Below are 15,004 nucleotides of genomic sequence, written 5' to 3' on the forward strand. Positions count from 1 at the left end.
TCAGCAAAGACCAGAGTTCTTCCTACACAATGTTTATTTCCTCTGAAACTAAGCGAAACCCCCTTGCCACTTTTATTTTCCTTACTGTCACCTGACTCTGTCTTTCTTCCAGTATTACTTCTTTGAAGGAAGTACCAGAGTGCTCCCACACATGCACGTACTTCTCTCAGGAGGAGAGGTAGTATTGAATTTGCCAGAAGTGCAATAATCTTGACCTCCTGCCGATAGGATGCAGAACTTTCCATGACAGCACAACCCAGGAGAACCTGCTACCACAGCACTGGGACCTGCAAGAAAATGGCTGCCTGTGTGTGCAGTATATCTAGTTGCTGAACTAACCTATTTGCTGGGTTTACACAACACACTGAATCAAAAATAACCAAACAGGCTTGGCTTGCACTACATGCTAAGCCCACAAACACCCCAAAATGAAACTAAGATTGCCACTAGCCAAGATCTGCATATTGCACAAATACAGCCTGTAGGTCTATCTGATCTAATTAAAGTAGCTGTGTTGTCCAAATACTGCCAATGTTTCAGTATTTTCTTCTGGCAGTGCAGAAACAACCACAGAATTTGGCACTGGGTCCAGAACCTAGACTCTTGATAATCTCAGAAGGAGATTTTTTTTTTCATTTTCTCTCCTAAAAAAAAAAAAAGGAGGAAAGAAAAGAAGGAAATCTCTAGCCCTTAGGATGATTATCTACTGAAACTTCAGAAGTCAGGATGGTTGAAGGGCAAGATTTCCTAAATTTAAGGGTGGAGTGCTGATTCTTCTTTAACCTCCATCTGCCACTCTGACCAGCAACACGAAACAAGGTTACAGTGAATAATTTTTAAAAAGGGTAGGATAAATTAGGCAAAATAAAGACCTCATGTTAATTTGTCCAAGGAAACATTTGTTTTCTACAGAATACAGAATTTATCTTTTGATGGTCCAGACTTCTTCTTTGCTTGTTTTATGCTTAGTCCCACAGCTCTGCACAGAACCCTTTTGGGGTTCTTAGATTAGCTGTTGGTCAAAACTTTCAGCCGCTGGAGCCATGGCAAAAGGATATCCCAAGGTGTGGCTTTGACCTAGCTCAGAGCAGTGATGAAAAGAGACAGGGGCCAGTGAGGGAAACAGCATTGAACGAGACCATCTCCGACATCCTCAAATGAAATTGTCCCACCGTCGCTTCTGGCCCACCATCCTGGCCATCAGAATGAATGCCAACCCCGTGAGAAGCTCCCCAGCGATGGACACCCAGGCAAAGGCCAAGGACCAGCCAAACTGGATGTTCAGATTTTCCAACAGGCTCTTCCACCCCAGAAGAAGGACAGCTTCCTTGAAGGCGGCAGGAGAATAGGCGATGTAGATGCTGGCCCCAAGGAGGGTAACAAGAGCTAAAAAGGACACAAACAGAGTTTGATGCCTCCACCTTGGAGTACTGTCTCCATAAATCACTAGGCAGATTCTGAAGACTAGAAAGAATTTGGTCATTGTAGCAACGAGTTCATGAGTAGAGAGCTTTTAATGATTCATGCATCTATAATCACACCTCACTTTCCAAAAAAGGAATTATCACCCCACCCCAGACCCATATTTACCCTCACAACAGCTCTGCAAGATAAATTAAGTTTAGAGAACGTGACTGGCCCATGCCACATTGGGATATGACCAAGCGGATATTTGAAGATTTGGGGCTTCGCTGATTGTTTCACCCTGCCTTAAATTGTCTCCCTCCAGATCTTTTGGAATGCAGTTCCCATCATCCCTATCCAGCGTGCTCAGTGGTGTGCTTGCTTGGGTGATGGGGATTATAATCCAGTGCATTTGAAGAGGGCCAGATCAGAGAAACTTTTAGCATGCCCTGTTGTATGTCGACTACCCTAGGATACTTCACATTTGAATTTTCTTTTGTTAACTTTTTTCTTTAAGGAACTGTTATGGTGGAATGGAAGGAAGGCAGGAGAGCAGGCAAACTTGATTGGGGAATTTAAAGAGAATCCAAGGCTTATGTAACTTCTTCTCTCAACCTTGTTTACAAGTCAGGGTAACCATTAAGCATCTGTTACCTAGAAATAACGATTTGCACAAACCTGGCTTCCCTAATAAGTGAGTCTCTGAAAACGACTCAAGTATGAAGTGTATCTGGTCTTGCACCAGATAAAAATATTCACCTGCAGTATCTCTGCTCGTTCTCATCCAATCGAGAATTTGCAAAGAGAATTTGCTATTGAGATTCCTTCCAAAGGAGAAAGGATCTCCCTTATGTCTTATATGCTCTTGTACAGGTTCAGTCCCAAGGGGGCCAAGAAGTACATGTGAATGTCCTCTCTCCAGTGGGCTGCAGCTTCTCTGTCTTGCACTTGCAATAAATCCCAAGGAAAGAAAAATGTCCTGGAGAGATTCAGCAGTGGCGTTCTTCTCACTTTTAGAGGGGAAGCCCTGCCCATGAAAAAGAGTTGGAGAATTTCTCCTTCTCCTGGACAGAGTAGGAGAGTCATGTTGTTCTATGGTGGCAAAAAATCAGGAGTCTGGAAACACTTTTTCCGACTAACAAAATTGATAAAAAAGCAGAAGTCTTCATGAGCTCACTAAAGCTTCTGTCTTTTAATCAAATGTGTTGGTCAAAAAGGGTCCTATCAGACTGCTGATTCCTTCCCCTGGAAAGATCCATCCCATTTCTCTGCCCACAGATTTGATGGAGAACTTTGAAGACCCATCTGAGTGGGCAGACTCTAAACCACCTCCTGATGCTGATGCTTTTTGGACTCTCAAATCATCTCAGGGACAAGCTTGACTACATACCTCCTAGAAGAAAGAGCACTCCGGTGAACAGCAGAAGGCAGAACGCTTGGGTAAGGATGCCAATGAAACCCACCATTCCTCCAAAGATTATGAAGATGAGGCTTAGAGGCAAAAGGACCACAAATGCCCCATGCATGTCTGGAAGGAGACACAGAAGCAATCACCCACATCTGAAGCTGCTTCCTATTGCAGTCCAGCTATAATACATTTAGCTGCAAATGCCACATTTTCTTCTCTTTTATCCCACTTTCCCTCTGTCCTCTCTTGTCTGAATTTTTAAACTGAAAGTCTTTGGGACAAGCAGCTCAGTTTGGTTGTAAAGTGCCATGCCCAGAATTGTAGAAGCAGTAACACTGCTTCCTTACACCAAAATCCAGTAGTTTATGCTGATGGAAATGTAGCCAAGACATGGCCAATGGCTCAGTGGAAATGGAGAGGGGGGACATCAGGAGACTCAGAGGAAACCTGAGTAAGAATGGAACCCAACTTGCTCCTAATTCTGTCACAAAACACTCTTTGGATTCATACAACACTTAATCAAATCAAAGGTTAAGTACTAGATTCACACAACATGCTAAACCTGGGTGACCTTAATTGTGGTTGTTTGGTTGGTTTTTTGAGCTGTAGCTTGGAGTATTGAATGAACCAAGATTGTTGCAACAATGAATCCAGAATCCAGGTCATCCAGGTGAAGACCACTGTTCAAACACAGCCATGATCACACAGAATGCAGGGTTGGATGAGCTCTTGGCCTCATCTGGCAGGTTTCGTCTTACATTCTTTTACAAATATGCAGCTAATCCTCCAGATTTTTATTTGGCTGGAGAAAAAACACAATTGAAGCTAAGAAGCCAAATAGGGTTGCAGAATGCTTTTGAATAAGAGAGGGATGGTGCGGGCTACCTTACCAGCCTACATCACCCCTGTGTCACATGCAGCATTCCTTGCTAATGGTAGGTACAATGTCCATCACTTCTATTATTTATTTATTTATTTATTTATTTATTTATTTGTTTATTTATTTATATTTCACATTTCTGTCATCGCCCATCTCCACTTTTGCACATTTTGGCCAGTAGGCCAGAAGTGAAACCAAAGCCGACTTTTACACCATGCAGATTCACAATATTCTGTGCCACTTAGGATCTCTGATCTTGAGACCACCTTATTTATTTATTCATTCATTCATTCATCCCATTTCTATGGCCACCCATCTCAACCAGTGACTCTGGGCAGCTTACAACAATAAAAACCATAAAACGATAAAACAATTACAATTAAAACAATTACAATACAAAATAAATATACGTGGCTGCCAAGTAAACAAAGTAAGATGTTACTACAACCAAGAAACGGGACCATTACCACACTCGGGGCCCCAGGCCCAGGCACAATACCAGGTCTTCACGGCCATACGGAAGGCCAACAGGGTCAGGGACTTCCTGATCTCTGAGGGGAGAATATTCCAGAGGGCAGACGCTACAGCTGAAAAGGCACGCCTTCTAGTCCCCGTCAACTGACATTCTTTGCTGACAGGATCCATAGCATGTCCAATCTACCAGATCGAATTGGACAGGTAGAAACGACTGGGAGAAAGCGGTCCCTTAGGTAACCCGGCCACAAGCCATGAGGGGCTTTAAAGGTGACAACCAGCACCTTGACTTGCACCAGGAAGCACACCGGCAACCAATGCAGCTCCCATAGCAGCGGTGTTACGTGTGTCAAATATCCAACTCCACTTACTACCCACGCACCTGCATTCTGCACCAGCTGAAGCTTCTGAATGCTCTTCAAGGGCAGCCCCATGTAGAGCGTGTTGCAGTAATCCAGATGGGAGGTCACAAGGGCATGAGTGACAGTGAGTAGAGCCTCCTGGTCCAGGAATGGGTGCAACTGGCACACAACCCAAAGGTGTGCAAAGGCCTTCTTAGCCACGGCCGCCACCTGCTTTTCAAGCAAGAGCCGTGAGTCTACGAGGACCCCCAGATTGTGCACTGGGTCCATCTGCGGCAGTGCAACCCCAAACAAGACCAATGATGGAAAAACCTTGTCACCGGAAGGCCCACAAACCCAAAGCCACTCAGTCCTGCTTGGGTTGAGCTGAAGCCTGTTGCACCCCATCCAGACCCTTACAGCCTCCAGGCACTGGGTCAGGACATCCACAGCATTACTCAGGCGGCCAGGGGTGGAGATATAAAGCTGGGTATCGTCAGCATATGATACCCCACCCCAAACCATCGGATCACCTCCCCCAACGGCCTCATGTAGATGTTAAATAGGAGAGGGGAGAGAACTGAGCCCTGAGGCACCCCACAAAGTAGGGGACACGGGCTGGACCTTTCCCCCCCTATCAACACTGACTGGAACTGACCCCGGAGGAAGGAGGAGAACCAGCACAACACTGTGCCGCCCACCCCCAACTCCCGAAGCCAGTCCAGAAGGATACCATGATCGATGGTATTGAAGGCCGCTGAGAGGTCAAGAAGAGCAAGGATGGTCGCACTGCCCCCATCCTGCTCCCGCCAGAGGTCATCTAAGAGTGCGATCAATGCCGTCTCAGTCCTGTAACCCAGCCTGAACCCTGACTGAAAAGGGTCCAGATAATCCGCTTCATCCAGGGTCCTCTGCAGCTGCCACGCGACCACTCTCTCCACAACCTTCCCTAGAAAGGGAAGATTGGAGACTGTATGAAAATTATCCCGGTTGGTGGGGTCGAGTGATGGTCCCTTGAGGAGAGGACACACCACCGCCTCCTTAAGAGCCGTCGGGAGCACCCCCTCTCTGAAAGAGGAATTAACCACCGCCCAGACCCAATCATGTGCCTCCTCCCGGGCAGCCTTGACCAACCAGGAAGAACACGGATCCAATGCAGAAGTGGCTGAACTAGCAGCTGCAAGGGTCCTGTCCACTTCCTCAGGTGCAACCAGATCAAACCCCCCCCCCCCCAGATAACCATGCCAGACTTTGCCCCTGTATCCTCCACTGGCCCTGCCTTAAGGCTGGAGTCCAATGAGGAGCGGATGCGAGCGACTTTACCTGCCAGATGCTCAGCATATTCCTCACAACGGCCCTGAAGGTAGACCCCCGAATCACTCCCTCCAAGGAGAGTCCGGGTCACCTGAAAGAGGCCACTGGGAAGCTATCTGCAGATGCAATAAGGGCGGAGAAATAACCTTGCAAGTCAATACACTGTTGACAGTATTGCACAACCCTGAAAGGGCATGAACTGTAGTGACATGCTTAGGGATGCCATTCCCGTTCCACTACAGAAAGAGTGGATGCAAAAAGTAGTGACTTGAGTTTGTGAAGCGTGCCTGTGAAGAAGCCTTGCAGAATTCTAACTTGATCAGGTCCACAAGAAATACAAGAATGACATTTGCTAAATCAGAGAAAGAAAAGGCTTAAATATGGAACATTCTGCAATGTGAAGCATCCATGAGAATAAATGCAATGCTCAATGAATAGATCAGCAAGGAGTAAGACAAAAATGTCCCTCTTCTTCTTCATTTTCTTCTTCTTCTTTTTTTATGAAATGCTTGTGACAGAGGTGGTTGGTCAAGGATCTGAATGTATTTTTACTTTTGTTTGTAAATGATGTTGTGCTGTTGGTTGAGAACCCAAATGATTTGCAGCAGATATTAGATTGACTGTATGATGCAATGAGACATTCAGATCTGAAAATTAAGTATTAGTTATGGATATTATTAATTTTACTCATAAAAGTAATTAATTATCACATAATAGAGTAGTTGTGTCACAAAATGGAGTGAGCAAGGTACACATATATGGTGCAAAATTAGAGTAAGTACGTGAATTTGTATACCTCGGTAGAATGTTGGAAACAGGAAGAGAAATGCAAAAGGAGTGAGTAATCTGTGGTTTGTTGTGAGGAATGAATGTGTGCTAAAAGAAGCAGACAGGGCTAGTACAAAAGCATGCTGCTCCCCACTTGGTTATGTGGAAGTGTGAGTTGGGTGTGTCAGGTGAAACTGAATGCAGTGGGAATGGATTGCTCCAGTGTGGTAAAACAGGGAGAGATAGGATCCAGAATGAATGAATGAATGAATGAATGAATGAATGAATGAATGAATGAATGAATGAATGAATGAATGATCGAGGACAAAAGTGTGTGACAAAGTATGTCAAGGTGGATTGGCCGCATAGAATGAATGAAGATCAAATCAGAGAACAAATAAGTAAGACTGAACAGAAGGAGATGACTGAGAAGGTTGTGGTTGAATGGAGTTGATGAGACTCTGAAAAAGAAAGAGGTGGGAAGTTTAAAGGGACAGAACTTTGATTGCTGCCATCTTGACTTTTTGTACCACACATGGCAAGGGGGTACTGTGGCTGCTTCTTTCATTGGGTGTGCATTGGTGTTGCAGATAGGCGCACATGAACTAACCCTCTGGTTTAGGCAACTCTGCTAATGCTCCAGAGGGGGCAGCTGTGTTTGTGGGCCACAGCTGAATCATCCATGTTTCTCCTAACCGGACTTTAACAACCAGCCAATTGACTGATTGCAGGAAGGACATTGTGCGCAATTGCAGCCCAAATCTAACAAGGACAGAGGCTCTTGGGCTCAAATACTGTTTGACTTTAAGATGCTAAGAGATTACTGTTTTCCATAAATAAACAACAAAGAAACCACGGTCCCAAATCCTCTGGATGGGGCTTTCCATCTGAGTAAACACAGAGTTGCATTGAGCCAAGCACCTTGTGTGGCAGCTGGTTTTGTTTGCAATTTCTCCTTTGATGAAGAGAAGTTGCTTCCCTGAGATAATCATTAACCACTAATGGAAAACCTGACATTCCTTGAAGCTGCCTCCTGTGTCCCAGAAGCCTTCAGCACAATGGCTTTTATCACTGGCTTTGTTCCCATGCGATTGCTTTTCCATTTGTCTTCTCTGACCCTTTGCCCCAAGGCCATTGTTCTGCCAGCTGCACAAACAGAAGGTTGCCAGGTGCCTCTCTATAGCTTTGTGCTTCTCTGTAGCTTTGTGCATCGCCCACAGGTGACTTAGGCTTCCAGTTGCCTTCATTCCTTCTGTACCAGCCCAGGCCTGGTGGGAGAACATACAGTGGTTCCTTCTGCCTTTGAACAGGAATGAAAGGCAACCTGTGTGTTTATTTTCCCAAAGAACGAGCAAGTTACAATGGAGAAGGAGGAAGAGAAGGTCCTGCATCTTGTCACACAGAGAGAGGCACATGGGTGTTCTTTGTGTGTGCAATTTGCCTTGCCGTTTTACCACTTTTATCATGGGGGCGCCACAAAGCCTAGAAAAATATCTAGTGTTTGTTTGTTTGTTTACAAGAAAGGAAATGAGAGTTTTATTATGCTAACAATAGCAAACTGATTCATGTGGTACCCCTTTTCTATACCTCTAAAGCATGTCTACATGCATGTGCTCACAGGCTGGCAAGACATTGCCCAGAGTGTACTCATCTGTCTCTCTCTCTCCTACCTGACTTATTTGTTCTCTGATTTGATCTTCATTCATTCTATGCGGCCAATCCACCTTGACATACTTTGTCACACACTTTTGTCCTCGATCATTCATTCATTCATTCATTCATTCATTCATTCATTCATTCATTCATTCATTCATTCATTCATTCTGGATCCTATCTCTCCCTGTTTCACCACACTGGAGCAATCCATTCCCACTGCATTCAACTTCCTTTGAAGTTTCACCTGACACACCCAACTCACACTTCCACATAACCAAGTGGGGAGCAGCATGCTTTCGTACTAGCCCTGTCTGCTTCTTTTAGCACACATTCAATCCTCACAACAAACCACAGATCACTCACTCCTTTTGCATTTCTCTTCCTGTTTTCAACATTCTACCGAGGTATACAAGAGAATAACCTGGATAAGGACTCTTTACTGGATATACAAAAGAAGCTGACTGAAGTTTTAAAAATTAAAGGGAAATGCAAATGATAAACCAAGAGAATGACCTGGACAGTGTCTTTTTATTGGATTTACAAAAGAGGCTTGTTAAAGCTTTGAAGAAGCCTAGGCAATAGGACAAAGAAGAAGAGAGATCAAATCCTACAACAATATTCAAATGAATTAAAGATTAAGATTTTCAGACGTAAAAGGAAGGAATATAAAGTTGGTTTATTTGAAAAAGGTTAAAATAAGATGTGTTTTTATGAAATTCTGGCAACCCTTTGCAGACTTTTTGCTGACGTCAGAATTGAGAAGTTGATGTCTTATGGATTTGCTTATAGATATGGGATGGGTTATGGGAAGAAAAGATATCTATTTGTAACCTTATATGGGGTGAAGAGCTACCAAACATGTTTATACTTGTTGTGATGAAGATTGGAAGTCACTTCTTTATATATTTCTTTTCTTTTTCTTTATTTCATTCTTTCCTTTTTCTTTTCTTTCTTGTTTTTTTTACTTTTTTCTTTTTACTTTTTATTCTCTCTTTTTACATTCCTTTCTCTCTCTGAGTTTAGTTGGTATCAGTTTTTATTACTGTAATTAAAATCTTTAATATATATATATATATATACACACACATACACATATATGTGTATGTGTGTGTATGTACACATATATATACACATACACATATACAGGTAGTCCTCGCTTAATGACCACAATTGAGAATGGAATTTCATTTGCTAAGTGAAGCAGTCATTAAGTGAATCGGACCTGATTTTATGACCTTTTTTGTGGCAGTTGTTAAGCAAATCACTGCAGGCATTAAGTGAACCACATGGTCATTAAGCAAATCATACAGTTTCCCACTGATTTTGCTTGCCAGAAGCTGGCCAGGAAGGTTGAAAATGGCGATCACATGACCATGGGATGCTGTGATGGTCATAAATGTGAACTGATTGCCAAGAGCCCAAATTGTAATCATGTGACCATGGGTATGCCGCAACGGTTGTAAGTGTGAGGACCAGTCATAAGTCAGTTTTTCCAGCCCTGTTGTAAGTTCAAACCATCACTAAATGAATGGTTGCTAAGTGAGGACTACCTGTACACATAAACACACACACACACATATTCCTTTTTGGGTAACTTCAACATCTATGTAATTTGCAGGAATACCCACACAGAACCTCTATCAGTTATGAAGGTTAGGGTTATAACAAACGAGAATGTTCCCATTCTAATAACGACATTAAACTGCCCCTTCTTACAGGCAGCAAATTAAGGTGCGTGCTATACCTGACTGGCCTGGCAAGAAGAAGCACCTGTCTGGCCTTGTCTGATCCTGAAAAATGGAGCAAGGTCAGCCCCAGCCAGATGGGAGACTATCAAGGTTCCCAGGGCTGTAGGCTAGGCTGGGAGGCAAAAAAGTCCCAGAAGGCCACAGTGGGAAATCCCTTCTTCTTGGGGCTAAGAAAACTATACAGGCATGTCCATTTAGTCACCAATAGTTGAGCTTGACCTGAATTTTCCACCTTTACCTCACTCAGCAAAACCACAGAAATCACTACATTAACTCTTCGCTGGAATCGATTCATCCCCTCTAAAAACTTCCAAATTATGATTTGGGGGAGTTCTTGTCTCAGCCCCAATCTTAAATGAAGATGGTACTCAGTGTGAATCAAGGCTGATCATCAGATCCATTATTCCATCGCCTTCACAGGTTTCTGATTGACACCAAAGACCAGGAAACTTTGGACTATAATTCTAAATCAATAAATAAATTAGTGCAATTCTCCAAAAAATTACCAAAAATCCAATATCATTACTGAGTCTACCTTTTCCCCTTGCTAATATATGTTCAGCCCAAAGACCTCATTCTGTAAAGCCCTCTTCGGCTCATGGGGAATAAATGTTCATTTCATTTTAATAAACAGGAAGGTGTGATAGACTCCCCCATATTACAAGTGTGAGCAACCCTTTCAGAGAATCAGTTCATTCATTTGAAGAAGTCTTTGGAGAAACACAAAGCCCTAGAGTTGGAAAGGGCTCTTGAGGTCATCAAGCCCAACCCCCTGTTCAATGCAGGGATCTTCATTGATGCATCCAATTGCCATATTTATTTTTAAAGCTTTGCTTGCCAGCTCCATCATACAGGCCTACTTCTCTATAGGGCTCAGTTCAGCTCTTGTATACGTTCAGCAGAATCAGAAGCACCCTCAGAATCCGATGCTTTTGTCAAAACAACGAAAGCAGGGTTGTGCTGTCACAACACAAGCTCTGCTCCTTTCCTGCATGGATGCAATATCACAATGCGCATACAGAAGGAGAGGAGCTTGCATCATAACAATGCAATTCTGCTGCCATGATAGCACCCTTGACCTTCCCCTGCAGCTACCTCTGGCAGAATCGAGGGGCTGGGGTAGAAAAAAGCAGCCCACTGTGGTATGTACCAGAGCAATGGAGATCCAGAACAAAGCATCTTTATTAAAATACTCTAAAAGGGTGATCTGTCACTGGGCTTCCAGCCAGGAGATTGCACTGGATGCTCTAGAAAAGGTGCATCAACAGCCATGAACAATTAGTTACAAATCAAAGTCTTAATGAAGAAAACCTACTTTTAAAGGATTTCAGCTTTTAAAATCCACGGGCAAATGTTTTACTCATGTCTTTAAATACTGAATGGTTAACTTCATGACAGCCCCATCCTTCTTTTTCCAACATTCAGGTGACACTTGCTGATGGGGTAGAAAAAAGCAGCCCACTGTGGTATGTACCAGAGCAATGGAGATCCAGAACAAAGCATTTTGTTGGAGGAAAATGCCCCCTCCATCCAGCCATGCTGCCTCTCTGTGGGACAGAATGCAATGTTCGATGCCACTTAATGTGACACTTACACATAGGGGGTCTCCACAGGGGGTCACAAAAGTCAAGAGGGCAGTGGATCATATGTAAAAAGGGGCAGTCTTCTATCACACAGTCATGGCAGCCACTTTGACTCATGACCCCTTTGCTTAGAGTTTTCTAACTGGTCCCAAACTGAGTTGCTTCCTCCTTCAAAAAATTCCAACTGTTCTTCCTAGTGAATAAAACACTAGGGTTAGGGTTAGGGTTAGGGTTAGGGTTAGGGTTAGGGTTAGGGTTAGGGTTAGGTTTAGGGTTAGGGTTAGGGTTAGGGTTAGGGTTAGGGTTAGGGTGGGAGGGGAGTTTTGGGAAACAATGCTTACTTCACCGTATGGCAATTGACATCCTGGCTGCAGAATATACAACTGAGAAGCTACTTACACAGGAGTTTCTTATGTGATGCAGTGATGTTTGTTGTCCCAGATTTAAATGGGTTTACCAAAGGAAGGCATGTCCTATTAACTGCAAGAAAAGGGGAAACCATCAGTCATCTGTTCAAAACAATGGTTTTGGTCAACATTTTCCAAGCCAACAGGACTTAGTTTAATCCACAGATTAATCAACTTAAGCTTCAAGTTGATTAACCTGGCAATTAAAACAAAAGCCATGACACACAGTCCCAGCCCCCCAGATGTTCTCCCCCCCATTATTAGAAGTGTTAGCGTTTTGTGTGGACATGTATTGTTCAAAGTTGTCGCACCCCAGGCAGGGCAATTACAAAAGAACCTATCTGTAATATTTTTAGAAATGACATAGTTGGCTTCCTGCTGATTTCAACAAGAACTCCATGGCTGGGTTTGCATGATCAGCTTAACGTGATTACTAAATTAACCCACTTTCTGCGTTTTCACAGTCCACTGAACCATAAATAAACATGGTGATGGACAATGATGCGAGAGGATCTCTTGTTGAAGGCCAAATGTAGGGAGGGGTGCACGCAGGTGGCTTGTCAGACTCAGCCCACAGGCCAGAGTTTCCCCATTATTGCAATCAAATGCCGAACCAACAACAAACTAAACACTCAGTTTGCAGAACAATATTTAAGAAGATGAAGATTCATTTGGTGGCACTAATTTGCTAGATTGGGCATCAGCGAACAAGTGCCAGGGCAAGGAAGTATAGGCTGTACTACTTTTAAATAACACTATGGCAAAAATGTCTCCTGTCTTTTTCTCCCCTCCCATTTCTCATTTAATTTGAGGAAAGATTATTTATAGATGTGTGCAAAGCATCCAGCGTGAGTGCATGCTAGCAGCTCCTTAAAGGAGTCACAACTTTTCCTGGACACATATGGTAGCCATGGGGGCTAAAAAAAATACTTGTTTGAGATCAGCAGACATTACAGGGAGAACAACTGCATAGCACTTAAAGTTAAATTGCATTAAATTAAGTTAAATTAAACTAAGTCCTGATGCCTTGGATCTGCATAAAACCTCCAGTAAATAAATACATAAAAATAAATGAAATTTATTTTGTTTATCTGAAATGTATGTCAATTCAACTGACATTATTTATCTTAAATTCATATTTATATTAAATTATGCTAGCTTTACATTATTTGTGTCAATTTATCTGAAATGTATGTCAATTCAACTGATGTTATTTATCTTAAATTCATATGTACAGTATATTAAATTATATTAGTTTTACATTATTTGTGTCAATTTATGTAATTTGCATAAGTATGATGTAAATTGGTCTAAATGATATGTCATAAATATAACAACCAGAAAATATGATGAAGTACAACCAAAAATATAACACTGCTAATAAAATCAGAAAAGAATATACAGAAGAGTGATTAAATAAGTGACATTCGTAGAAACTAAAAATATATCCATAAAGTGTTAATATAGAACTAGCTCAGTCCTATAATAAATCTAGCCATATAGACCATCGATTGCTCCATCTTCTCAGGACTTCCCTTTCCCTAAAGCTGAAACTGAGTGTTTGCTGTATTCGACACCCAGAAGTCACATTTCAAAATTGGAATGTTCTTTGTCTGTATAATAATAACAACAACAACAACAACAACAACAATTCATTAGATGTACAGTATATGCCACCCAACTCCCCGCGATTCTGATCAGTTACTGTATATAACCCATACTTATGGGCTATAAAGTATAGGTGTATATTTTTTCCCATTCATAGTTGCTCAAAGTATCCCAGCTGAAACTTGGAAGAAATAGCCTTTCAAAATCCTCCACCAAATATGTGAAGTAAATGGATAGATGGCTTATCTGAACCCCTCCAAGGTAAGGACACAGTCCCTTTAGACGGTGATAGCTGCCCGACCACTGAACAAATGCTTGGAAGAAATTTCCTCCTGGTATTTCCCTTTGGGATTTGAAGAGAGGATTACACAATGAACAACAGAACCTCTACACACATTTCTTGGCCAGCTTGTCATTAAAGAGGCACACACGCGCGCGCACACACACAGACAAACTCTCCTAAATCCTCTTCTCCTTCCAAACAACTTCAAAACTAATTTCTCTTTCATCAGACTGAATGAAAACAGTTTAAAGAGTGGTACTGTTTTTTGATCCTAAGCCCTGACAGTATTACAAAGGCCATATGCTCAAATGAATCTTGTTTCAAACCAAATTGTAGTCACAAAACATAGTAATTGTTAGGCTAAGGAAACAAAATAGGGGGTGAGAAATGTAAATGAGTTCAGGAGAATTAACACCTATCAGGTGTACACCTGATACAACATGGGACAGAAAGTGTTTAGAGCTTTCTCCTCATTAGAATTAAAAACTTGTTTCTTCTCCTTTCACATTAAAGTTATGCATCAACCACATTGTTGGACCCCTTGGGGATCTAGCCTTGGGAAGACCCCCCCACCAACTTTCCAGGGAAACTCTGGAGGTACTTACATTGGCAGGTCCTCCAGAGTCCTGTATGGGAACTCAGGCTACCTGTATGGTTGCTTAACTTCTCCAGTTTAGAAGCATCAGTTAGGTACCAAAAGTCTGTGCCAAGGGCAGCCACCAGGAAGATGAAACTCAAAATACCCGCCAGGACTGCAAACACAGAGATGCCATTCAGTGTAACTTTCATAGTGATGGCTACCATCTGCGTTGGCCCTTGAGATCGGATGCTCTTCTGCACTGGACCTTAAGAGCAAATGAACAGAACTGCTGCGGACATCTCTTCCTTGCAAGCCAATCCTCTGGAGTTTCTCTGGATGTCCAATGTTCCTGCCTGCAGCGTTTCCTTAATTTTACCAATGTGTAATCCAATTGATAGCTTGATAATCTGCTGGTAGGTATAGTCCTGGATATAAATTCAATTCTGCCCCTTTTCTTTATTTACTGTTCCCTCTGTGGAAGATCATGCCCAGTTACTTTGGGAATAAGGGAGGATTTTGACTAGCAGCGTCCCTCACATTTCATCCAGAT

The 15,004-nt window shown here is 42.7% G+C and overlaps 1 protein-coding gene across 1 annotated transcript; it reads right to left on the bottom strand.

Annotated features, from left to right (window-relative positions):
- Positions 1-1,072: 1,072 nt before the first annotated feature.
- Positions 1,073-14,663, bottom strand: TMEM114 (transmembrane protein 114). Its single transcript, XM_063314940.1, has 4 exons — positions 14,480-14,663; positions 11,976-12,056; positions 2,795-2,932; positions 1,073-1,386 (listed from the first exon to the last, which is right to left on the bottom strand). Exons 1-4 carry the CDS (start codon positions 14,661-14,663, stop codon positions 1,154-1,156), a joined length of 636 nt encoding a protein of 211 aa, XP_063171010.1. The 3' UTR covers positions 1,073-1,153.
- Positions 14,664-15,004: the final 341 nt, after the last annotated feature.

The sequence above is a fragment of the Candoia aspera genome, chromosome 14 (assembly GCF_035149785.1).
Source record: "Candoia aspera isolate rCanAsp1 chromosome 14, rCanAsp1.hap2, whole genome shotgun sequence".
NCBI classification, from domain to species: domain Eukaryota; kingdom Metazoa; phylum Chordata; class Lepidosauria; order Squamata; family Boidae; genus Candoia; species Candoia aspera.